The sequence below is a fragment of the Monodelphis domestica genome, chromosome 5 (genome assembly GCF_027887165.1).
Source record: "Monodelphis domestica isolate mMonDom1 chromosome 5, mMonDom1.pri, whole genome shotgun sequence".
NCBI classification, from domain to species: Eukaryota; Metazoa; Chordata; class Mammalia; order Didelphimorphia; family Didelphidae; genus Monodelphis; species Monodelphis domestica.
The window spans coordinates 326,996,324-327,020,372 of NC_077231.1; the positions used below are offsets into that span (position 1 = coordinate 326,996,324).

At 52.9% G+C, this 24,049-nt stretch overlaps 1 protein-coding gene across 3 annotated transcripts; it reads right to left on the reverse strand.

The window, feature by feature from the left end:
* Positions 1–179: 179 nt before the first annotated feature.
* On the reverse strand, positions 180–20,673 carry ASB4 (ankyrin repeat and SOCS box containing 4). 3 transcript variants are annotated; one of them, XR_008912595.1, is made up of 6 exons: positions 19,780–20,673; positions 7,995–8,294; positions 2,827–3,317; positions 1,871–2,262; positions 875–988; positions 492–509 (listed from the first exon to the last, which is right to left on the reverse strand). XR_008912595.1 is itself a non-coding variant. In XM_056800938.1 (5 exons), exons 1-5 carry the CDS (start codon positions 19,958–19,960, stop codon positions 321–323), a joined length of 1,275 nt encoding a protein of 424 aa, XP_056656916.1. In that variant the 5' UTR covers positions 19,961–20,650; the 3' UTR covers positions 180–320. The 3 variants fall into 3 exon arrangements, 2 of the variants coding, with proteins under 2 accessions (XP_056656916.1, XP_056656917.1); XM_056800938.1 differs by lacking the exon at positions 1,871–2,262 and having other exon boundaries at positions 180–509; positions 19,780–20,650; XM_056800939.1 differs by lacking the exons at positions 1,871–2,262; positions 7,995–8,294 and having other exon boundaries at positions 180–507; positions 19,780–20,660.
* Positions 20,674–24,049: the final 3,376 nt, after the last annotated feature.

The window sequence follows — 24,049 nt, forward strand, 5'->3', positions numbered from 1 at the left end:
GCCAGGGGGAGCTGGGGGTGCCAGAGGGGAGCCAGGGGGTGCTGGGGGTGCCAGGGGGTGCTGGGGGTGCCAGGGGGAGCTGGGGGTGCCAGAGGGTGCTGGGGGTGCCAGGGGGGAGCCAGGGGGAGCTGGGGAAGCCAGGGACCCTCACACCATGCTCTGTTCCCAAATCCCCCAAGTTAAGTTTTGAACTCCCGAGTTCAGGTTATTTATTCAAGCACAGCTGCCCAGAGCCAGAGCCCCGAATCCAGACAGGCACCCCAAGGCCAAGAACCAGGAGAAAGGGGAGCCTGCCGTGCCAGGCGTGGCCCCGGCCGGGCTCAATAGACGAGCCCCTCGGGCTCCAGAAGCAGGTAGCTCTTCAGGGGCGCGGGCACGGGCAGCAGCGGGACGGCCCTGTGGCAGCTGCCCAGCAGGCTCCTCCGGACGGCACATCGGGCCAGGTGCATGAGGGAGCGCGGCGTGTTGGTGCAGACGGAGAACAGGGAGCGGTAGAAGGCGCCGTGCCTCTGGGGGAGAAGCGGCTGCTCAGAGAAGGCCTGCCGCGGGCACCGCCCTGGCAGGGAGCCCAGGGAGGATGCCCGCCGGGCACGGCTCTAACCCGCCACGATTCTTCTGGGCTGCCCCTGTGGCACGACTGGCCTCTCTGGCCAGGCTGGAAAGGCTTCACCTGGGGGCTCTGTGGCACCGCCTGAGGCCCAGCCAGGGGCATGGAGGGTTTCTAGGGAGGGGGGAGGCCCTGGGAGGGGAGAGTCAGAGCCCCTGGCAAGGGGGACGCTGGGGGAGGCCAGGAGGACTCCCCGAGGCTGCCCACACCTCCCCTGTCCTCGCAGGCTCTCCAAGGGTCCTGCCCTGCCCTGCAGCAGCCCCTCACCTCCAGGCTGTCCTCTGGGATCGCCTTCTTCCACTTGGGGGTCCACACGATGTGCTCATAGGCATTGACGACCACCTCGACCGCTAGGGGGCAGGCGTGGCAAGACTCCAGCACCTGTTTGAGGCAGCCCTCAAGCATTTAGGAAGTCTGGCTATGCAGGGTGATTCCTCCTCCCTGGGGGGTCCAGGTCGGCCCAGCCCCCCCCCCCCCCCGCGCACTCCCTGGGGGTGGGGGTGGGGGGGCAGAGCCTGAGTTCTGGCAAGGTGCAGCTCCGCTTCCCGCCCGCCTCCAGGACTGGCCTCCAGGCCTCCCCCACAATCCTCGCCCAAGGGAGAGACCCCAGAAGCAGCTTGGCGGCTCCCCCCACAGCCCCGACCCTTCCCCGGCCGCAGCTGCTAGACCCCAGGATCAGGGAGCCGGGCACCCAAAGGCCCAGGTGCGGGCTGTCCATGGGGAGGAGCCAAGAGGATCCCTGCTGCCTGCCCAGGCTCCAGGCCCACCGTGGGGGCTCATCTCCCATTAGAGCTCGAGCTCCCTGCTGCCCAGCTTCTATCCAGCTCTGCACAACTTAGTGCGCCTAGATGTCCACCTTTCACTCCCTCCCTCCTTCCCTCCCTCCCTCCACCCCTCCCTTCCCCTCTTGATTCTGTCCCCTCCCCCTCTTCGTCCCCTCCCCTTCCCTCCCTCCCCCTCTTGATCCTGTCCCCTCCCCCTCTTCGTCCCCTCCCCTTCCCTCCCTTCCCCTCTTCTCCCCATCCCCTCCTTCCCTCCCCCTCCCTTCCTCACCTCCCTCCCCCTCTTCTCCCCATCCCCTCCCCCCCATCCATCCCAGCCTAGCCCAGGAGATGCCAGCAGCTGCCCCGGCATTCAGGAAGTGCCCGTTCCTAAGCGGCAGGTGTGTCTGAGCCCCCTTGCCAGCTCTCTCCGGGCACCCATGTGCTTGTTCACCCCTACTGGCTGCCCAAGGTTTGGGGGCCGTGGGGGGGCCGCCCTCACCTGGGCTCCCCAAATGGAAGCTGTCCCACGGGGCCTTCTTTGGGGGGGGCGCCCCACACAAACGGCAGCAGCAGGGATCTGGTCGGGGATCCCCTGGCTGGAAGCTCCCCGACCTCAGGCTTCTGGCTCTGGCTGCCCGGCTGGATGCTCCCACCCGACCCTCGGTGTGTCCCCGGCACGTCACTGACGCTCGAGGCCGGGATTCCACGGAAAGCCACAGATTCAAACTCCACCTGGGGCCCTTGGGGGGTGCCTCTTCTCAGCTCTTAAATGGGGGGCGGCTGGGCAGAGCCGGCCAGGGAGATCACCCAGGAGGGGCAGGCACCGGGGCTCGGGAAGGGGAGGTCCCGGGCCCTCCTGGAAGTCCCTCCAAGGGGCGGCTGGGCAGGACCCTGGGGGGGGGCAGACAGACCGGTGACGGGCACCCCTGGGAGGGCGGCCCTGCCTGCCCCAACTCTCCACTCCTCTGGGCTGGGCCCGAAGCAATAACGCGGGGACCCTCCAGAGAACCCTCTCAAGCCCCCCAGGCTGGAAGTTTGAGCTGGGGAGGGGAAATGACACGCACAGGCGGAAGAGGAAAAGGAGCGCCGGACGACGCCCAACAAGCGGCCACCCAACCTGAGCAAACAAGGCCATCCAGGAGTTCAGGGACAGCCCAGGGTGACCCGCACGTTTGGGAGGCTGGATTTGAACTCGGATCAAGGGCCCTGTCTGCCACACCCTGGTGCCCTCATAGTACAGAAGAACCTCAGACCTAGAGGGGAAGTGACCTATCCAAGGACACACCGCCAGGACCTGGCACTCGGGACTGGTGCTTTGGGGCTCCATGTCCAGAAGCAGCCACTGCAGACCATTAGGAGGCCTAAGCAGTGAGAGCCCGGCTCCTGATTGGCCACCGTCGGGGGCGGGGCCAGGGCTGCGACGCCCCGCCCCTCCACCACGCCCCGCCCCCTCACCTTGTGGAACTGCGGCGGGTAGATGCGCGCTGCGCCGTGGTTGAGCAGCAGCTGGTAGCAGCGGTGCGGGCAGGCGGCGGGCCGCACCGGCGTCACCTTGAGCACGTACTGGATGGCGGCGCAGCCGTTGACGTCGAGCAGGTTGGCCTCGGCGCCCGCCTCGAGCAGCAGCCGCATGGCCGCCTGGTCGCAGTTCCAGGCGGCCTTGTGCAGCGGCGCCTTGAAGTCGTCGTCGCGGGCGTTGACCTGCGCCTTGGCGGCCAGCAGCAGGCGGCACAGGCGGTGGTGCGGCGCGCTGTACTCCTGCTCCCGGAAGCGCAGCGCCCAGTAGGCGGCCAGCGCCAGCGGCGTCTCCAGGTGCGCGTTGACGCTGTCCACCAGGGCGCCGTGCTCCACGTAGAAGGCGGCCAGCTCGGGCAGGCCGCCGCGCGCCGCCGCGTGCAGGGGCGTCTCCTCGGCCGCGTTGTTGCTCTTCGCGTTCACGTTGGCGCCTGGGAAGAGGCCCGGCGAGTGGGGGAGGGGCGGGGCTGCCCGAGCGCGCCCCTCCCCCTCGCCTTTCCCACCGGTAATGAGGCCGTCGGGAAGCGCCCCTGAAATCCTTCGCTTGAGGCGAGGGGCCTCCCAAACCCCGCCCGACCCGCGGCCATCTCCCTCTGGCTGGCCTCCCCCAACAGGCCAAAGGTACAGACCACGGATAGGCGGGGCTCTCCAAGGGGTCACCCTCCCAGCGGCACCCACGGGCGCAGAGCCTGCTTTAGAACTGAAGGGGGGGCTCATCCCTAGCCCGACCACTAGGTGTTTGGACACCCCCTTGCCAAGGAGCTCCAGGGCGCACAGTAGGGGCTTTAGCAGGGCTTCTGGAAGTGAATCTTTGAATCTCTGTAATTCCGCGTGAGCGAGACAGACCTAAAGGGAGGAGCAGAGGGAGGTGGGCAGTGTTGTTGAGGAGGGAAGGGGTCAGGGGTAGGATTCGAACCCACCTCCTCTGGCTCTGAGTCAGAGCTCTTCCTACTACGCCACACTACCCCAGTCAGCCTTGCAGCACAGAGAGGCTTCACTATCTCACAGGGCACATTTTGCTCTTTAGTGAACCCCTGGAAGAACTAGGGCCGTTCAGGGGTCACCACTCCACTGGGCATCCTGGCCCTGCCTGGGCTTGAACCCCTGAACAAGGTGCCCTTTAAAGCTGGGCACACCCTCGGCTAGGATGAGAGGGAGGGTTGGGTTGGGGTGTGCCTTGCCGTGCTAGCTAACCAGCAATTTGGGGTGAAGGTTCCGCCTCCAGAGAAGGAAGGGGGGGCTAGAGTTCCCACTCTCTTCCTTCCCTCAGCCGTTCAAGTTCTCCACCAAATGGTGGGTGCAGAAAGATGTTGGCTCTGACTGCCGCCTGGGGAATTCGAAATCCTCAGCAAGTTAAAATCCACGTTTCCGTGTGAGTGAGGAAAAAAGAAAAAGAAGAAAGCTGCCCCTTCCAGGCTAACCTGGGCATGTTAGCATGGGGCGGCCACCAGCTCCTCCCAGGGCCTTCCTCTGCTGGCTCATGTACGGGGTAAGCCTTGGATTCCCACAGTGGGATGGATCAGGGGAAGGAGTTCTCTGGTTTCCCTCAGGAGGGCAGTCAGGGTTGCCTGGTTACCCCTTGGGTTTGATGCACAACGGTGGATGGTCCTCTGATACTCCTTGAGGCTGGTCAGGACTAATGTCTTGTGTGGGAGAAAGCCTGGAGGAGGATTCCGAGTGAGTGTGGCAGTTCCCTGATCTACCAGAGGGGGGCAGAAGAGGGCACCACTTGTGGGAAACCTGCTGGCAGTGATCCTGTGGGAGACTGGAGAGAGACCAGAAGGCTCAGTGTCTGAGAAGTAGTCTATTAGGAGTAGCTTAGCTTAGTTAGGTCGATATTAGACATTACAATTAGATTGAAGAGAGAAGTCCAAGAAGCAGCTCCTTGCGGGCAGCTTATTAGGTGGTGTTGATTAGATTTCGTAACGCCTGTCCTGGCTCGCCTTTACTTCCTGTATTCTAGCCTGGGCCTTTCTTGGTTACAATAAGTGGGGTTTGTGTAACCAGTCTCCAGCCATTTCCTCCAGCTGCCAGCAACGGAATCTCCTTAAACCTGGTAGCCCATCCACAGCTATTGATACAAATTAATCCCAGGGTTCCATTCCCCACTGCACTACTCCCTGGCACCCCCCTCCCATTCCTACAGCCCTTTCCTGCCTCCTTTGTGTTTGGTTTCCCCTCTCCCCTTGGATCACAAGTCTTGGAGAGCAGCGAGTGCCTTTGTTCTTTTTTCACTGTCCCCCACGTGTCTGGCACACTGCAGGTGCTTAATAAATGTCTATTAGATTGGGGAAAGTGAGTTGCCCTTTCAGTTCCATATTTCTTGCTGCCGTGACTGAATCTGGCTCAGCTGCCTCCTTCGTTGGCAGTGGGGAGTGCCCCCTCCCTGCCTGCGTTTTTTATGCCAGGGAGCTTGCTTTGGTTCATGCCCTTGCAAACATAAATGTCCAGGCAGGCTCTCGGCATGGACTTTGTCTCAACAGCTGACCACTAAGATGCTCTTCAGCTGGGAGAGGGGATGAGCTGACCCTCAGCAAGTGAGGCAAAGGAGGCATCTCTGATGGGCAGGCTGTCAAGAAGAGTTGTGACGGGAGATGGAAGCACCTCGTCGTCCCCAGTGACCTCGCAGCCTTAGACATTGGATGTTCTCTTCTCTCTTGACTGTAGGGACTCCTCCTCACTCTCACTCTTTTGGATTCCTTAACGTGGCTGTTCCCCAGGGCTCAGTCCTGGATCTTCTCCTCTCCTCTCTGTTCAGTCTTGTGAATCTCCTTCGCTCCCTTGGCTTCAGGGATCATCTCCGAGTGGAGAGGACTTCGGAACATCGGAGCACTCGTCTAGGTCCTTCCCTTCCCTGGATGGGCGAACTAACGCGCCATGCCATGGCTCAGGCTTGGCCTTCTCCATCTTGTGGCTTCATGCGGTCACCCAGATGACTGGTGCCCCTTCTGCCGCTCATTTCCAGAGCTGATGGATCCCGTTTCTGGCAGCATCTCTTCCTTCCTGACATCTCCTCTATCCCCACCGTGACCAGCCAGGGCTGGCCCTCCCTGCCGATCTCCCTGACCTTTCCTTCCTCTCCAGTCCCTCCTTTGGCTCTCCATCCTGTCAGGTGACACCTTCAGTAGTTCTCTGCTGGCCTCAAAGTCCATTTTTATCGCCTGTGCCTGGATTGAAGACCTTCCCCCAACTTTGAACCAGCCACCCAACCTGGCCCATTGTATAAGCAGGCCTTCTAGGCAGTCTGTGTTCCTGGCATCGCATCCCCCACTTCTACTTCTCCAGTTCCCCATTCTGGGTTCAGGTTCTGGGGGGTTCCCAACCACAGGGAGTGGTCCACTCCCTCCCCTCAGAGCTCATCTGCAGGCTCCCGTTTTTAAGCTGGAGTTCCCAGATCCCACTGGTGACTCAGTCATGGAACCCACCAGGAAGGAAAAAGGAGCCCAGGCCCAAGGTGTATCAGACATCCCAAGGAGGTGGCATAAAGAGCAGCCAGATTCCCTTGGTCCCAATCCACCTAGTTCCTGTTCTTCTAGAAACAGTACACGAGAACAAGGGGCACCCCCCGAGTCCACCGGCAGGGCTCCTATACCCAGGGTGCCGACTCCCCAGGGCCATCGCTCTGCTCTCTACCCTCGGGGCTAATTGTCTCTTGACTCCAGAGCTGGCCTCCTCTGCTGCCAGGACTCCGCTTCACCTCTGGCCCTGACGAGACCGATATCTCTCTCAGGGCAAATGTTCTGGTGCACAGCATTATGGCCAACGGGAAAGGGGAGGAGAGAGAACCTCTCCGGCCGCCCTCTGCTAGACCTGCAAGTCAAGTGGCAGAGAATGACCTCCCCCCAGCTGGGCACTTTCTCCGTCACTAGCTCCCCTCCCTTGGGGATGCCCTCGGACTCGGCGCAGCGGTCAGCTCTCTGAATTGTTCCTTGCTCGCTCTGCCACCTGCCGCCGCCTTCTGGCTTTGACCAGTCGGCGCAGGACAGCCCCAACCCTTCCACTGCCTAGATGAGGAACGAAGGGCGTGCTGCGCTTGCCTCGCCTCTGTCCCTTCTGGAGCGGCCTTCCCCATCTTCTGCTTTTCCGTCCTTCCTTTGCCTCGTTCTCCAAGTCGGCTCATGTCGCTGCCTTCCCTGCCCTGGAATGACCTTCCCTTTGGGTCCTCTCCAAGGGCCCGGACAGCCTGGCTTCCTTGAGGACAGGAACTTGGGCTCGCTTGGCTTCTTGTCCCCGCCCCACAGCCCCAGTGGGCCGCCGGAGGGAAGCCTCGAGGGGCGCAGGGATGCAGAGCAGAGGGCCCTTCCCAGCAGCTCGGCTGGCTCCGGGACTCTTCGACTCAGCGGAATCCTGGGAGGGTTCAAAGGGAGCCCAGGCCGGGGAGACATCGGCGTTTGGGCTGAGGGGCCTGGGAACAGCGTAAAGAGTCCCGGAGCGTGAGGAAAGCGGCCTGAAGAGCCGGAACAAAGGGCAGCAGACTGGACGTGCTGGGACCAACAGAGGGCCAGCCGCCAGCCCGTCCAGCTACCTAGCGGACAGCAGCCGGGCATGCTGGTGCCTCAGAGGGCAGGAGTGGAACACTCCCAGCATGCCCCGAAGACATCGCCGAGCACGTGCCAGTGCTGATGGTAGGCCAGAGGCGGGGGGCCGGCCATGCCTCCCTGCACGTGCCCCCTCCCAGGGATGGCTTGGAAACCTTCGGAGAGCGTGTCTGCTTGCGGCCCAACGAGGATCTTTCTCGTCCCTCGTCTCACGCTACTATTTCATCACATGGGCGAACGTGTGGAGGGGGCTGGCCTTGGAGGCGGGAGCAGCGGCTGCAGTGGGAGGCCCTTCCCTTGGGGCAGCCTCTCTCCGGTGCCTCTTGGCTTCCCAAAGGCTGAGCCAGCCAGCTGGTGCGGGCACACTGACACCCCACAGTCCGCCTGGCTCACCAAGGCCCTGAGGGTGAGACCTCAGACCGTGGTGACTAGGCACGAGGGATCTCGGTGGCCTGCGTGCCGTGCCCAGGGAAGCCAGAGGTCACCAACTTCTGTAAGATTGCCCTTCTCCCCCTGGCAATGCCAGGAGGCGGGTAGAAGCCCAGGGATCGCCAAGAGGAAGGGACTTACCTCTCCACACCAGCTGCTTGGCACAGACTATTGAGCTTTCCGTGGTGCACAGGTGCAAGGCTGTGAGGCCACTCAGGGAGTAGGCGTTGAGCTTGGCTCCGTGGTCACAGAGGATCTTGACACACTCAACGTTGGCCACCTCACAGGCCACGTGCAGCGGGGTCTTCCCATTGGGTCGACAGTTGATGGTAGCGTGATGGTCCAGCAGTACTAAGAGGCTCTCAGTGTGGCCAAACAGGACAGACAGATGCAGGCCCGTGGCCCAGGAGGACTTCAGCTTGTAGTTGGGCAGCCAGTACCCTGCAAAAGAGAGCCAAAGGGAGGGCCCTGCCAGGGCTGCCAGCCAGACCCAAAGACCCAGGGACAGTGCGGACTTTAGCCGGGGTGACACAGCCTGTCCGGCCTTGAGAGAGCTTGTGCGGTGCCGCCACAGTCCTAACAATTGGTGTCTTCCAGTCGTGGAGCCTGGCGCCCCCGGGCCACGGCATACGTGGCTGTGTATGTGTATCTGTGTGGGGATTACGCGGGCGGGCACGCATGTGCACCCAAACACACGAGAGCCCCGGGTTTCCAAAGAAAAGCTGCCGTGCGGGGTGAAGAAGGCCCTTCCAACAGCCTTTCACCTGCTCGTTGGATCAGCTCCTGCGGGTTCCGTGACCATCGCTAAGCAGATGACTCCAGGATCTGTCCTGAGCGCCTTTGCTACCCATTACCTGCTGACATGCTAGCTGGCACCGTGGAGCACTGAGCTTGGAAGACTCATCTTCATGAGTTCAAATCTAGCCTCACTTCCTAGCCGTGTGACCCTGAGCAAGTCACATCCCCCTGTTGGCCTCAGTTTCCTCACCTGAAAGATGAGCTGGAGAAGGAAATGGCAAACTATTGGGACACAACCAAACCGTAACGACAAGGAGCATACTGGCATCTCTTCTTGAATGTCCTCTTGGCATCTCAAATGCAATATGTCCACATGAGCAGCCATCAGACTTCCCCATGCTTCCCCATTTCCCTCTTTCTATTGAGGACCCCCCTCCATTCGGGAGGCCTATTCACCTCTCCCTCATCTTCCCAAGTGTCTCTGGCCCTTCCCCACATTCACAATCAAGCTCGTTGGATCCAGAAATGGCGGCTCCACCGCCATTCCCGACAGGAGCGGATCATCAGCCAATACCCAGCCTCTGGTGCTTGATGTCTTTCCAATTTCACCTACAGACAAGGCCTGAGGAATGATCTGATGATCTGACTAAGCTCAGTATCAAGCGAAGCTCTTCAGCTGGCCATCCACTGATGTGCCCAGGGTGGGGGGTGGGGTCATGTTTGTTGCCTGAAGCAATCGCATGTCCTTCCATTCATAAAAAGGTTGGGAAGTTCATCAACATTGCTTAAGTGCTTTCTGTGTTTTAGGCACTGTGCTAAGTTCTGGGGATACAAATACAGAAAAGAAAGACAGTCCCTGCCCTCAAGATGCTTCTAATCTAATGGGGGAAGACTACACGCAAAAGAAAGATGAAGCGGAGCTGGGACAGGGCTGTGTGCTAGAGGGTCTCCAGTGCAGGAACATCTGATGTTCATGGAGTCAAACCAAGCAGAGTAGCTGATGGGAAAGCCAGCAGATAGTGCTTTGGACCCCCTCCCCAAAAGTGACCAAGAAAGTATTAGTAACTGCCTCCTAATCACCAACCTGGTTGTCACTTCAAACAAAGAGACTCAGCCATTTTCAGATCCTTGGAAAAGACTTCCTGCCTCCCTGCAGTGGGTCATTCCAAGTCAGTCTACATCTAGACCAACTGTCCAGCCCCAGCCCTGGCCTTGGAACTTCTTGTTGCTCTTCAGTCTTTTTTGAGTCACATCTGGCTCTTTGTGACTCCATTTGAGGTATCCTTGGTAGAGATATTAGAAGGGTTTGCCATTTTCTTCTCCAGATCATTTTATAGATGAGGAAACTAAGGCAAAAAGGGTAAAGTCACAAAGCTAGCAAGTGTCTGAGGCCAGATTTGAACTTAGATGAGTTTTCCTGACTCCACGCCTGGCACTATCCACTGTACCACCTACCTGCCCCTCTGAACTAACTTTTCCCTAATCTCAGATCCCCACTTGTCCTCATGGTATCTCCACTGATATGTCCAGGATTTACTTTATACCCAACAGATCCCAAACGAAACTCATCACCTAACTATAAACATTGAGTCACCTCCCAAATTTTCCTAATTCTGTTGATGACACCATCACAAGGTCCAAAAGGTTACTGTCAACCTTCACTCTTCTTTCTCCTTCATATGTCATGCCTGCATCATCACTCCTTCTTGGCTCTTTCTTAAAAATTACCCTGGTCTAATTTCTCAAATATATAAGAACTAAGCCAAATTTATAAGAAACCAAGGCATTCTCCAATTGACAAATGGTCAAGGGATATAAATAGGCAATTTTCAGAGGAAGAAATCAAAGCCATCAATAATCTTATATATGTGAATGTTCTGCTGATACACTATGGCACAATCAAATGTAATAGACTTCTCTACTAGCAGCAATGCAGTGATCCAAGACAATCCTGAGGGACTGAGAAGAAAGAACACTATTCACATTCAGAGGAAATACTGTGAGAGCAGAAATGCAGAAGAAAAACAACTACTTGATCACATGGGTTGATGGGGATATGATTGGGGATGTAGACTCTAAATGATTACCCTAGTGCAAATATTAATGATATGGAAATAGGTCTTGATCAAGGACACATGTAAAACCCAGAGGAATTGCTTGTTGGCTATGGGAGAGGGGTGGGAGGAGGGGAGGGAAAGAACATGAATCATGTAACCATGGAAACTTTTTCTTAATTAAATAAAATCTAAAAAAAATAAAAATAAAAATCTCCTAAATACCTCTTGATGAGAGAAATGCAAATGAAGACAACTCTGAGGCACCACCTTACATCTAGCAGATCAGCCAATATGACGGTAAAGGAAAATAATAAATGTTGGAGGGGATGCAGCAGATTTGGGACACTAATGCATGCTGGTGGCATTGTGAACTGATCCAATCATTCTGGAGGACAATTTGGAATTATGCCCAAAGGGCTTTAAAAGACTGCCTTTTGATCCAGCCATACCACTACTTGGTTTGTACCCCCAAAGAGATAAAAATAACGGAAAAGGGCCTGTTTGTACAAAAAAAAATTTCTAGCTGTGCTTTTTGTGGTAGCAAAAAATTGGAAAATGAGGGTCCCTTGTTTGGGAAGTGGCTGAACAAGTTGTGGTATGTGACCGTGATGGAATACTATTGTGCTGTAAAGAATGATGAAGAAGATGAATTCAGAAAGAACTGGAAAGACCTTCTGTGAACTGATGTGGAGTGAAATGAACAGAAGCAGGAGAACATTGTACCCAGAAACTGATACATTGTAGCATAATCAAATGTAATTGACTTTGTTACTAGCAGCAATGAAATGATCCAGGACAATCCTGAGGGACCTGGGAGAAAGAATGTATCCACATCCAGAGAAAGAACTGTGGGAGTAGAAACAGAAGAAAACACAATTTATCACCTGTTTTTATGGATATAGGATTGGGGGTTTTGGTTTTAAAAGATTGCTCTATTACAAAAATGAATAATATGGAAATAGGATTTGAGTGATAATGTAAACTCGTGGAATTGCTTGTCAGCTCCAGGAGGCAGAAGGGAAGAGAGGAGGGCAACAACACAAACCATGCGACCATGGAAAACTTATATGTAAATGTGTTACTGGAATAAAATAAAGAAAAAAAATTTATTTTAAAAAATTATCTGGGAAGGGGCGCAGCTGGGTGGCTAAGTGGATTGAAAGTGAGGCCTAGAGACAAGAGGTCCTGGGTTCAAATGTAGCCTCAGACACTTCCCAGCTGCGTGACCCTAGGCAAGTCACTTAACCCCCCATTGCTTACCCCTTACCACTCTTCTGCCTTAGAACCAATACCCAGTATTGATTCTAAGATGGATGGTAAGGCTTATTAAAAAAAAAATAATAACCCTGGGAAGGGGTAAGCAACTTGATGGATTAAGAGCCAGGCCTAGAGGTATTTCAAATGTGATCTCAGATACTTCCTAGCTGTGTGACCCTAGACAAGTCACTTAATACCCATTGCCTAGCCCTTACCATTCTTCTGCTTTGGAACCAGTACAGAGTACTGAGTACTGAGTATAAGATGGACAATAAAGGTTAAAAAAATGATCTTCAGAAGGAAAATCAAATATGAAAAGGTGAAATCACAACAGACAAAAGAAGGATCAACAAACAATTCTATGTCAGCAAAACTAAGATTTGGAAAAAAAGAACAGATTATCTACAGAAATATAAACTGCCAAGTGAGATAATAAATAATCCAACTTCAGAAAACAGCCTTGGAATAGCTCTAGATAAACTATGAATGACAAAGGACTCTTATCTATCTGGATTTGTAAGAGAATTCTAAAAAATGTTTAAAGAACAATATTTACACTGCAAAAATGATTCTCAAAACGGAGGAAGATTTCATAAGATAAATGCAATACTAATGTCTAAAACAGGAAAGAACAAAGCCAAAGGAAAAAGGAAAAAGATACCTGGGGCCAAGATCATTCATGAATATTGATATGAAAGTTATTTTTAAAATCCTGTCCAAAAGACAATATTAAATTTGTTGTCCCCCCCCCCAAATAAATAAAAATAAATTTGTCCCCAAAGCCATTTGCTATGATAAAGTCAGATTTATACCAGGAATCCAAGAAAGGGTCAACATGATTAGAAAAATAAACATACTGAAAATTTTGTTGTTGTTCATCCTTCTTTTGGAAGAGGACCAGTGACACCACTCATGGCTGTCATCTTGACATTTGGGTACGTTGGAGAGTTGCACAAAGTCATCACTTCACCCAGAGTCATTGCGATAAGTCCAGTGACAAGACAAAATCAGGACAACTGGAACTGGCCAGGGATTGCAATGGATGACCTTGGCATCTTCAGTGTCTGACCAAGCTCCAAGCCCTGCATAGCCCTCATGTCAGCCACCTTTGTAGCCACTGGAATAAATTATTTTTATCCACCCTTCCACTGGGGAAAGTCTTCACCTGCTTGGAGTAGCCACTCCCTTACCTGGCCAATGGGTTTGAGGCCTGTCAGTTGTCCTCAACCTTGGTTAGCTCATCTGCTGAAATGATTTTACCCAGGCCACTGTACAGTGTGCCACTGTGCCTACCATAGCTTCTAGGAGTTGAAAGTGAGAACTCTGTGAGAAATGGACACCAAAGGTGGATGAGCAGCCACGAAGAGGGCTCTGCAAACCTCCACAGCAAAGGTACCAGTAACCCTCTCTAAATGCCCCACAGATTGAAAACAAAGCTCTCCCCCATCACATCCTTATGTCAACAGTCGCAGGAAAGTCCTCTGACAAAGGCCAGAGCTTTACAGAACCAACCCTTAGGAATGGAGGTGTAGAAGTGTCCTCTCAGTAAAGGAACAGATTTCTCGAAAATGAAAAATTGGCACCATCAACTTGGACTTCCCCGATAGCAAGTACAGGAGGAAAGCAAAGACAACCCCTCTTCCTGTGGCGGCACCAGACATAATTCTCATTTTCAATCAAGTTCATGAGAAATCAGTGCTGGGCTATGACATGGGGCCCTGGGCGAGGCAGCAATTGCTGCACCCATTTAGGGGTTGGTGAGATTCACATTGGCTAGAGGGTAGCCATGTCGGAGCAGCTGAAAGGCCTATGGTAATCTTGGGCTTCAAGAGGAGGAGCACAGCTTATGGGAAGAGAGAAGGATGGCTGCCTTGCTTGGTCCCCACAGAAGGCCTTAGGTGGTAGACTGCATTTCGTTCAGAGCACTGTGAATAAGCTGGGGAGCCTCAGAGGAGGGCAGCCAGCATAGTGAAGAGCTTTGACTCTGTCATGTGAGATTCTGTTACTGGTGCTTGACATGTTTAGCCTCGATGGGAGAAGACGTTGGGGTGGGAGGTGAGGGAGACACGATAGCTGTGCTCAGCTATGTTCTGTCTGCCTAAAGAACACTGAACCAGACAACAGCAACCAAAAACTCCACAAGAATACTAAGAAATCCTTTACAAGTATTATGCCATTTCTTACTCAGGTGCTCAGGGAGGAGTAATATCTTTGGTAGGGAGGGCTTGTCATGCTCTCCTAGGGCAGCTCTCCAGCCTCTGACCCCCACCTGACACCCAGCTCTCACTTGTGGCTCCCAGTAGCTGCTAGCATGTGGCAGCGGCCACACCCCGGGCAATGGCTTCGACAGGCCAGCCAAACCTTGTGAGGGTAGCCATCGGGTCGACATCGACCCCTGGTGAACCAGGGCTTTGCTCACCCAGCATGTGAAGACTGCTTCGACTGAACAGAAGGAAGAAACCAATAAGAAGGTTCAACGGCTGAGAGGGCGACGCAGCAAAGCACTGTGGAGTGCTCAGGGCGTGTTGGAGCACAAAGGACAACACAGCCATCCAATGCAGCTGAGGAAGTCTCCAGATGTAATGACTTTTCGTGCCACTGGATCCAGGCTTCCAACGCCGAGAGAGTAGGACTGTCTCTGTGCATTGACTCTTCCACTTAAATCTTCATGCACAAGTGTCTTTGTGCACAAAAACGCACTTGGTTACTGAGAGACTACTACTACTACTACTACTCTCACACCAACATGTGAAGGAAGTTCTATTATTAGCCACATTTTTTCAGATGAGGAAACTGAGACACAGAGGTGGAATAACTTGTCCAAAGTCAGCCAGCAAATGCCTGCAGCAGGACCTGAGCTCAGACATTCCTGACTCCAAGTCCCGTTCCACTGTGCCAGCAAGCTGCAGAGTTTAACCAGTAAAAACTTGTCACAATGAGTGGCCCCAAAGTGGAAAGGGCTGCTGCTGCCTTAGCAGAAGGTGGTGGGCTCCCACCTCTGCTGACGGCCTTCTGGAAGAGGCTGAGCACCTGCCACTTGTTAGGTGTGGTACAGAGGAGACTTCTGGGTATGGGCTGGACTAAGTGGCTTCTGATCCCTTCCAACTCTCCAATGTTGGGCATCTGTGCTAGAAGAGCTTACAATGGCAAGAAGGCAAGAAAAAAACAATGAAACTCATACATAGAGACAAAGGAGATGGAATGATTTGTTGTGCCATCATGACTTCCCTAGAAAACCCCCAAGAATCAACAAATAAACTGACTGACACAATGAATAGCTTCAGTAGAGGAGTAGGCTCCAAAAGAACACCCCTCCCCCTAAGCAACCACATTTCTACCCAGCAAGAACAAAGTCCTGAGGAGAACCTGAGAAAGGGAAGTCCCTTCCAGAATAACAACATTTGGCAAATGTCTGTGGTTTGATCTACCGACACCCATTGAGAGCCTGAAGAGATCGAATTCCAAGTTTCTCCTATGAAACATCAAGAACAATTCAGATGATTAAGAGTATTGAGCCTGAGTTAGGTCAATACAATAACATAATTAAAAATAAAACTAACGACCCTACTGAGTTCTCTACCCATCTGACTCCAAAGGGGAGACTTGATATGGGTCAGAAAGAATCACAAAATGTATTTGAAGGAACATATTATCATGAGAAGCCATGAAGGAGAAATAGCCTTCCAGGCCTCAAGCTATTTGATAAAGGAATTATAGTTCATTCATTTTCAATCACTTCAGACTCTTTGTGGCCCCATTTGGGTAGATACAAGAGGGTTTTACCTCTTCCTTCTCCTGCCCATTTTATAGATAAGGAAACTGAGGTAAAAAAAGGCTAAGTGACTTGCCACAGTCATACGACTAGTAAGTGTCTGAGGTCAGATTTGAACTTGGGAAGACGTCTTCTTGACTCCAGGCTGGTACTCTATCCATGATCCCCTGTGCCACATAGATGCCTCTCATAAAGGAATGAGTTGGTACGACTGATGAACAAGTTTGCTACCCGCCTCCTGAGACAAATAATGAAAGGCTGCAGATTAAAACACGCATGTTTTTGGACGTGACCAATGCAGGAATTTGTCTTGCTTGAATACTTGTCCAAAGAGTTTCCTTTCTCTTTCTTTCTTTTTCAGTTTTGGGATGGGAAAGTAGAATGTAGATAAAACTAAGATTTAATTTAAAAAAATAAAACAATTTGGTTGAGGCAGCTAGGTGGATACTTCCTAGCTGTGTGACCCTGTTCAAGTCACTTAACCCAATTGCCTAGCCTTTACTGCTTTTTTTTTTTAAACCCTTACCTTCTGTCTTGGAGTCAATATTGTGTATTGGCTCCAAGGCAGAAGAGTGGTAAGGGCTAGGCAATGGGAGTCAAGTGACTTGCCCAGGGTCACACAGCTAGGAAGTATTTGAGGCCAGATGTGAACCAAGGACCTCCCGTCTCTAGGCCTGGCTCTCAATCCACTGAGCTACCCAGCTGCCCCCTTTTATTGCTTTTCTGCCTTGGAACCAATACTTCATTTTGATTCTAAAACAGAAGGTAAGTGGTTTAAGAAAAAAAATCCAAAACTATTCCGGACTGCTTTAAAATAGAGTAGATCAATGGCACAGAATAGACAAAAAAAAAAGATTCAGAAATAGCTGAACTCAATAACCGAAGGTACACGAAACTCTAAAACATAAGTTCTCTAGAAATGAACATTGTACTCAATAAGAATTTCTGGAGGAACTGGAGGAAAGTCTGGCGGAAATTGAGTTGAGACTAACATCTTACACCATGTTCTACAATACTCTGAATGAATACTGACTCCTAAAGGGTACACTACACCATTCAAAGAATTTGAAGAGTAGCAAATCTCCCAAAGCCAAGGCCATTGATTCCCAAACAGGAGGCAGATGATTGGGAAATGAAACTGATTTTTCTGATTATATTTGCTCACAAAAAAAAAAAACAATGCAACTAGGGTAAGAAGGGAAGTAACTGCCTGGGGAAAATGTTTCTATCAAATATCCCCCAATGATCTTATCAGGAAGCAACTAACAGAAATATATAAGGCCCAGTGGTACTCCTTAGTGGAGAAATGGCCAGAGAATGTGAACAAACAGATCTCAAAAGAATTGCAAACTGCTCACAACATCAAGAATGCTCCAAATCACAAAGTCTAAGCAAGATGCAAATGCAAACAAGGGAGACTCTCACCTCACACTCCCCAGATTATAAAAGATGACGAATGGGAGCATTCAGTTCTAGAGGGGAGTGGAAGATGGGCTCACTACTGAGCTGTTGGCTTTGAAATGGTCCCAAATCCGGATGAATGTGATCAAAGCCCAAACGTGGGGAGACTTAGTAAGGAATGCAAATTATAGTGGTTAAATTGGGATTTTGACTAAATAAGAGAGTTATAAAAAGTGGTTGCCCATTATTATCCCTTAAGTCAAGAAAACTATTAGCAGCTTTTTAACAATTTTATTTAATTGGAATATTAATAAAAAGAGGGGAATGTGGAAGGGAAAGAGTTAAGGTGACTGCCTATCCTACCCTAAATGCTGATCTGGTGAAATGAAGCTCGCTCCCAGAATTCCAATCTCCACCTGGGAATCCTAGTCACTCACCAGTAAGCTGGGCAGGATCCAGGCAAAGTCCTGAAGCTGAATACTCTAGCCAAAAGGCCCAAAACTCCAGGTCAAAATCGAAGTTCTAAAACCCCAAGGCACCACCCTCCAAAGAAGAAAGTTTCATGGAGAAGCCCCCTGGACAGGAAGTTCAGGACTTTTATAGTCCTTTTCCCACGTCCCTTCCTGTCCCTTCCCCACTTTACAGGGACCAATTGCAGTCTTTCAACTTCAATTTCAAGGAGGGGGAGGGCAGTGGCCCCACTCTAGCAGGTGACTTGTGAACTCTCCTACTTGGTGACTGCTAAGGTACTAAGTAGGGGTACCTACTGTGTTTTAGATTGACTTAAAAGTTGCTGATTGATGGGCAAGTTTGATTCCCTCTTCACAAAAGGAAAGCGAGTGAGCTATAAGGGCTTCCACCTCTCATCCGGAAAGAAAGACAACAAAACCATTGGGAGAAGAGAGCAGAGAAGCCCCTCCCCTTTCCAGAGATGGAGAAGGAAGGGGGCAGAACACCCCAGACAAACTCTGGGCAGGCATCAGTTGTGCTGTTGAGCTCTGATGAACTGAGGGTTTTGGTTTGTCTGTTTTTCTTCTTTGCATTCTTATAAGAGGTGGGTTTGGGGGGGGGGACAAGGGAAATGGAGGGGATGGAAGAAGTTTGAAGACAAAGAGAATTTTTCAAGTGTCAATCCTCTAAGGTAGAGAGAAACAGCATCTCTCACCTTTAAATCCCTATTTTGGCACTTTGCTGAGATGAAGGAAGGCTTGAATGCCCCAGGAAGGCATAGCCCCTTCCAGCTCTGGGATTCTCTGACTCTCTTTGTCTGTCTGTCTGTCTGTCTGTCTGTGTGTCTCTCTCTCTCTCTGACTTTCTCTGTCTCCCTGTCTCTCTCTGGGCCTTCTCAACCTGCACCTCCACTCCAGAGATGCCCTTGTGACATTAAGAAAGACTTCACCCTTTCTTCTGTCCCTTTCCTCCATGGATGAGGAGTGTAATGGGTAAGAAAGATGCTGAGTTCTCCCTCTCCCCCCATCCCATCCTAGAAAATCACCATGCACAGATTATCACAATGAAGCCTCACAAAGCCCTATTTTACAAATGAGGAAAGTGAGGCATATGGAGATGAAGTGACTTATCCTGTGTTATCTGGGAAATTATTTGAATCCAGGTCTTCCTGACTCCAATTCCATTGATGTTATTGCCAAGATCATGATGGCCTCAGACCCTTCTCTGGGGAACTGGATCAGTACATCTGCCATAGCTCCCTTCAGATGGTCTAAGCAGATATTCAGGACAAATAGGAAGACACACAGTTACAGGCCCTCCCCTAGACCTTCTAGAAAAGAGAGAGGAAACACTGGTTGGTTCTGGGGTGTCTTGGGTCTCCTCTGTGGCAGCAGAGAATGAGTTGCAGCAGCTGAGATAAAGTTGGCCCAATCCCCTGCTAGGATCACACTGAGTAGCAGCCCCCATGCCCAGGACAAGGCCAAGGCAGAAGCTGTGTCTACAAGGACAAAGGATGGTACGTCTCAGAAGGGCTTGAGGGAAGACTTGAGGACCTGAGCCCATGCTTCTCTGACCAACATGGCTACTCAGTAGTGTCCAAAGCTTGCTGGATAGAGTCCTTATCCTAAGGGAAGAGAAATTAAGGATAGACAGACATGGCTGGACATGTGGACAGAGAGAGGGATGGACAGATGGTTGGATGGATGAATGGACAGATGAATGGATGGACAGACAAATGGATAGATGGATGAATGAATGGATGGATAGATGGATGGGTGGGTGGATGGATGGATAGATGAACAGATGGATGAATGGAGGAATGGGTAGATGGATGGATGGATGGTTAGATGGATAGATGGGTGGCTGGATGGTTGAATAGGTAGATGGATAGACAGATGGATGAATGGACAGATGGACAGAAAATGGATAGATGGACAGACGGATAAGTGAATGGATGGATAGATGAACAGACAGATGAATGGAGGAATGGGTAGATGGATGGATGGATGGATGGATGGTTAGATGGATAGATGGATGGCTGGATGGTTGAATAGGTGGATGGATAGACAGACAAACAAATCCTAGAGTGTCAGCTCCTGGAGACAGAGAAGAGATGGGGGTGGGGAGGCAGATGCTTCTTTTAGAAATAGCCATTGTGGAATTGGTCCCAGGCCATCTCAAGCCCCACCCCCCAAAGCTGGCCATGTCAAAGCCCAGGTAGACCAGTACACTGAGTCCTCTGCGTTTTTACCTTGTTTATAAGATGCCAAGACCATGTTCTCATCCTCTACCTCAAACACGGTATCCACATCGATTTTCCTTTGGACCAAAAGAGCCTTCAGCTTTCCAAAGTCATTGGCCTTCAGGGCCTCAAGAAAGGTTTTCTTGGTGCTTTTGGTGGACGCCCTGGCTGTGGACTCGGTGCCTTCCATGCTGCCTCTGCTCCTGAGGAGGGCCCCAAACAAGCCGGGGGGCTGGGAGGGCTGATTCTACAGCTAATTTTAGCCCCGAGCTATGCTGACCTGCGCTATTTATACTGAGGCCACCCGGAGCTTCCAAACACCCTTGTCAGCTGACCTGGCACCTCCGGGTCCTCTGGACTCCTGCATGTGACTGCAATTTTAAATCCACGGATGTATATCACTAAATGTGGACCCTCTTACTCGAGCGGACTGGCCCAGCCGCAAAGGCCCTGAGCTGGGCCCTCGGGGGTGATTTCCATCAGGACGTCCAGGGGCCCTGAGGGACAGAATTGGAAAAGAGAAGCGGTCGGGGCCACGTGTGTTCCCAGAAGAGGCCGCAGGGCTTTGCTCCACCTGGGTGCTAGCAGTGTCCCATGACCTCGTTGGGGCGGCTGCTCCAGGCACTCCCTTCCTGTCTGGGCTGGCCAGAGGCCTTGAGCGACCTCTCTTGCTCCCAAACTCTGGCATCCTGAGAGCTCCAGCTTATCAGAAGGACGTCCCGCGACAGGGGTCAGGTAGAGGCCAGAGAAGGCCCGGATAGTTAGGGCCCAGAGGCCTTGGCCTGGCTACTGCTGAGAGGGCCCATTCCAGTCAGAGCACCAGGACGTGGGCCCTCCACCACACAGCCACAGTATCGGGAAGCCACAGAGGAACACGAGCCCTGGGCTCAGTGCTGGGCTCCCCGTTTCTGGGCTGTGCCAGGAGGACAGGCCTCCTCCCAGCACCTGCACAGCCCCTACTCCCAGAGCACTGCCCCTGGGGGCTCCTCCCAGATGGCCAGCTCCCATCCTCTCAAGCACTTTGGGCCAAGCGAGGCTCTCCCAGGGCTGCCCTGCACCTGTTCTGGCCGCCGGGCTGGGTAGGCAGCGTCTGCCCCCTCCAGGCTTCCACTTCGCTTCTGGGTCAAACCAGGCTGGACTCAATGACTGCCCCAAGGGCTCTTCCCACTTGCCCAACGGTGCAGGCGCCCCATGAGAGCCCTGCAGGTTGCAAAGGGCAGTGAACCAGAGGACAGCAGGCCCTGTGGGGCCAGAAGGCTTTCTTCCTCCCTAGCCACTGCTTTACACAAGCCCACCATGAGAGCGCCTCCTCCCCAGCCTCAGTTTCCCCACCTCTAAAATAGGGAGGTTGGACTGGGGGGGGGGATCTCCAAGGGCCCTCCCAGATCTGGATCCAGGGACGTGGGTGGCATGAAAAGATGGCATCACTGCCAAGCAGGGCTTCTCTTGGGGCAGCTCTCAGTGATCTGACTGAGAAAAGCCCAGCAAGGAAGCCTCCCTGTGCTCTGGGGCCCCAGAGGACACCGAGCACACCGCTCACCCCCATTGCCCCCGAAGGCAGGGGCAGAAAGAGCCTGGCCAGAGCAGGTTGGTGGGCAGAGGCTCAGCACACACCAAGGCCTGCTTCAGCGGGCAGGCCCTTTCTTCCCCCGCCTGGGAGTCTCTAAGCTCTGCCCGGTGCCTAGTGTGGGAGCACCCTGCCCAATGAGGCCCTGGCCAGGGTCTGCACACCGTCACCAGGCATTTATTGAGCCCCAGCTGTATGCAGAGCGCTTCTCTTCCTCCCTGCCAAACAAGGCTCCATTGGCCTTCAGGGCCCATCTAGCTGGCACTGGGGGGGGGGACCCTGGCAGCGGGCCTTTCAAGGAGCAGGGACAGCCCAGAATCAGGGACTTGGGGAGCCAAGTTCAGGGAGAGCCACAGGACAGGGCAGGACCTCGGGGCTCTGGGGCTTTCTTCTGCATCTCCACCTGCTTCCTGAGCCCCGGCCTCTCCTTCACCCCCTGCCCCCCCACCCCCACCCATGCTCCATCCTGGCTACCTTCTCACGTTCTCTTCCAGATCTGGTTGTGCTCCAGGTGGAGATTCCCAGCTGCGTTTCCTTCCTACAGTGTGTCTAAAAGGGGACTCACTGGGGAGGGGAGAACATCAGGGGCAAAGGCCTGGAGGCCCCCCTCCCGGCCTCCAAAACTGCCTTTGTCTGGTCAGGGCACTGCCATTCTCCCAGGGTTCCAGCCTTGGAGGGGCCCTCATCATTGGTTTGTCTTTTATTAATTGATTTAGAATATTTTTCCCTGGTTACGTGATTCATGTTCTTCCCCCCTCCCCCCCCCCCCCCCCGTAGGCAACATGTAATTCCCCTGGATTTAACACTCGGCATTGATCCAGACCGATTTCCATATTAGATTCCTCCAAGTTGTTCATGATCACTGCATTGCCCCTAATGGAGAAGTCAGTTACATTCGATTGTGCCACAATGTATCAGTCTGTGTACAATGTTTTCCTGGTTCTGCTCCTTTCGCTCTGCACCAATTCTGGAGGTCGTCCCAGTTCACATGGAATCCCTCCAGTTCATCATTCCTTTGAGCACAATAGGATTCCATCCCTGTCAGATACCACAATTTGGTCAGCCATTCCCCAATTGATGGGCATCCCCTTGTTTTCCAACTTTTGGCCACCACAAAGAGTGCAGCTATGAATATTCTTGTACAAGTCTTTTTCCTTATTATCTCTTTGGGGTACAAATCCAGCAGTGCTATGGCTGGATCAAAGGGCAGAAAGTCTTTTATCGCCCTTTGGGCATAGTTCCTGATTGCCCTCCAGAATGGTTGGATCAATTCACAATTCCACCAGCAATGCATTAATGTCCGACTTTGCCACATCCCCTCCAGCATTCATTACTTTCCTTTGCTGTCATATTGGCCAATCTGCTAGGTGACCCTCATCATCCCACACCTCTAGGCTGGGTCCAGGGCAGCTGCCTTCTTCTGGCCACCCTGCCTGCCTGCCTGTGATCCATCCTAGACTGCCACCAAAGGGGCCACCATCTATATTTAGGGTCAGCCTGAACAAAGGACAAAGGGGTCCACAGATTTGATCATGTCACTCCCCTTCTCAATAAACTCCAGTTGCTCCCTATTAGCTCCAGGCCCAACTCTTCTGCTGGATGTTCAAAGCCCTTCCCAATTTGGACCTAACTTCCCTTTCCAGCCTTCTTCCATCTGCTTAGGCAACATGCCTCTATACACACTTATTGTCCTCTATACACAGTACTCCATCCCCAACCTCCGTGCCTTTGTCCAGGCTGACCCTAAATATAGATGGTGGCCGTCTCTCCCAGAATTGCTCATTTCCTCCAAGGTTCAACACAAGTCCCACCTTCAGCAGGAGGCCATCCCTGATCTCCTTCCCTCCTCCAACTGCTAAAGCTGCCCCCACCCCCACCCCCAGCTACACAGTATCTTTATCTACTTGTATAAGTACGTGGCATCTCCCCTTGTGGCTTTTGTGTCTGACTCCAGGATTCCATGGCCCAGAGCTGGAGTGGTTTGCCATTGCAATTCAGAGCATCCTTCTGGCAGGCAGCAGAGTCTGTTTAGTGACATGCCCAGGGTCACCCAGCCAGGGAGTGTCTGAGGCTCCAGCCACCCCAGAGCCAGCAGAACATCCAGGCTCAGGAGTGAGTGAGTGAGTGAGCCAGAAAGGTACCCTGAGAGGCAGCCAGTGAGGGAATGAGTGGCCAGGCAGCCTGAGGGAAGAAATAGGAGAGAGCCAGGCCAGGAGGTCATCAGGGAAACTGCAGTGACTTCAGAAAGGCTGAGGGGGGCAGCTGGGTAGCTCAGTGGATTGAGAACCAGGCCCAGAGACAGGAAGTGCTGGGTTCAAATCTGGCCTCAAGTCACTTGACCCCCACTGCCTAGCCCTGACCACTCTTCTGCTTTGGAACCAATCCCAGCATTGATTCCAAGATGGAAGGTGAGGGTTTAAAAAAAAGACTGAGGACTTGGAAAAAGCCATACCCACAAGCACCCCCACCACACCTACACCCACATTTAAACTCCTGAATTGACTCCGTAGCCATTATTCCATTCATTCAGGAGAAGCACCACCTGCCCCACAGCCAGCCCACTAATGAGGAACCCAAGTAGGACCCGGCTCTGGATGGAGAAGATTCACCTGTCCATCCTTTTCTGGTGTGGCCTGACCAGCAGGGCCGTGGCCATAGTGGCAGGCTTTGCTCTCTGAATGTGGTACCCAGGGAGCCCTGCCACAGCCCACC

Coding starts and splice junctions, on each gene's coding strand:
- ASB4 (XM_056800938.1), bottom strand. CDS start 19,960: ATGGAAGGCACCGAGTCCACAGCCAGGGCGTCCACCAAAAGCACCAAG. Junction 989..2,826: donor ACCCGCCGCAGTTCCACAAG/GTGAGGGGGCGG, acceptor TGCCTCAAACAG/GTGCTGGAGTCTTGCCACGC. Junction 510..874: donor TCCCAGAGGACAGCCTGGAG/GTGAGGGGCTGC, acceptor CTTCTCCCCCAG/AGGCACGGCGCCTTCTACCG.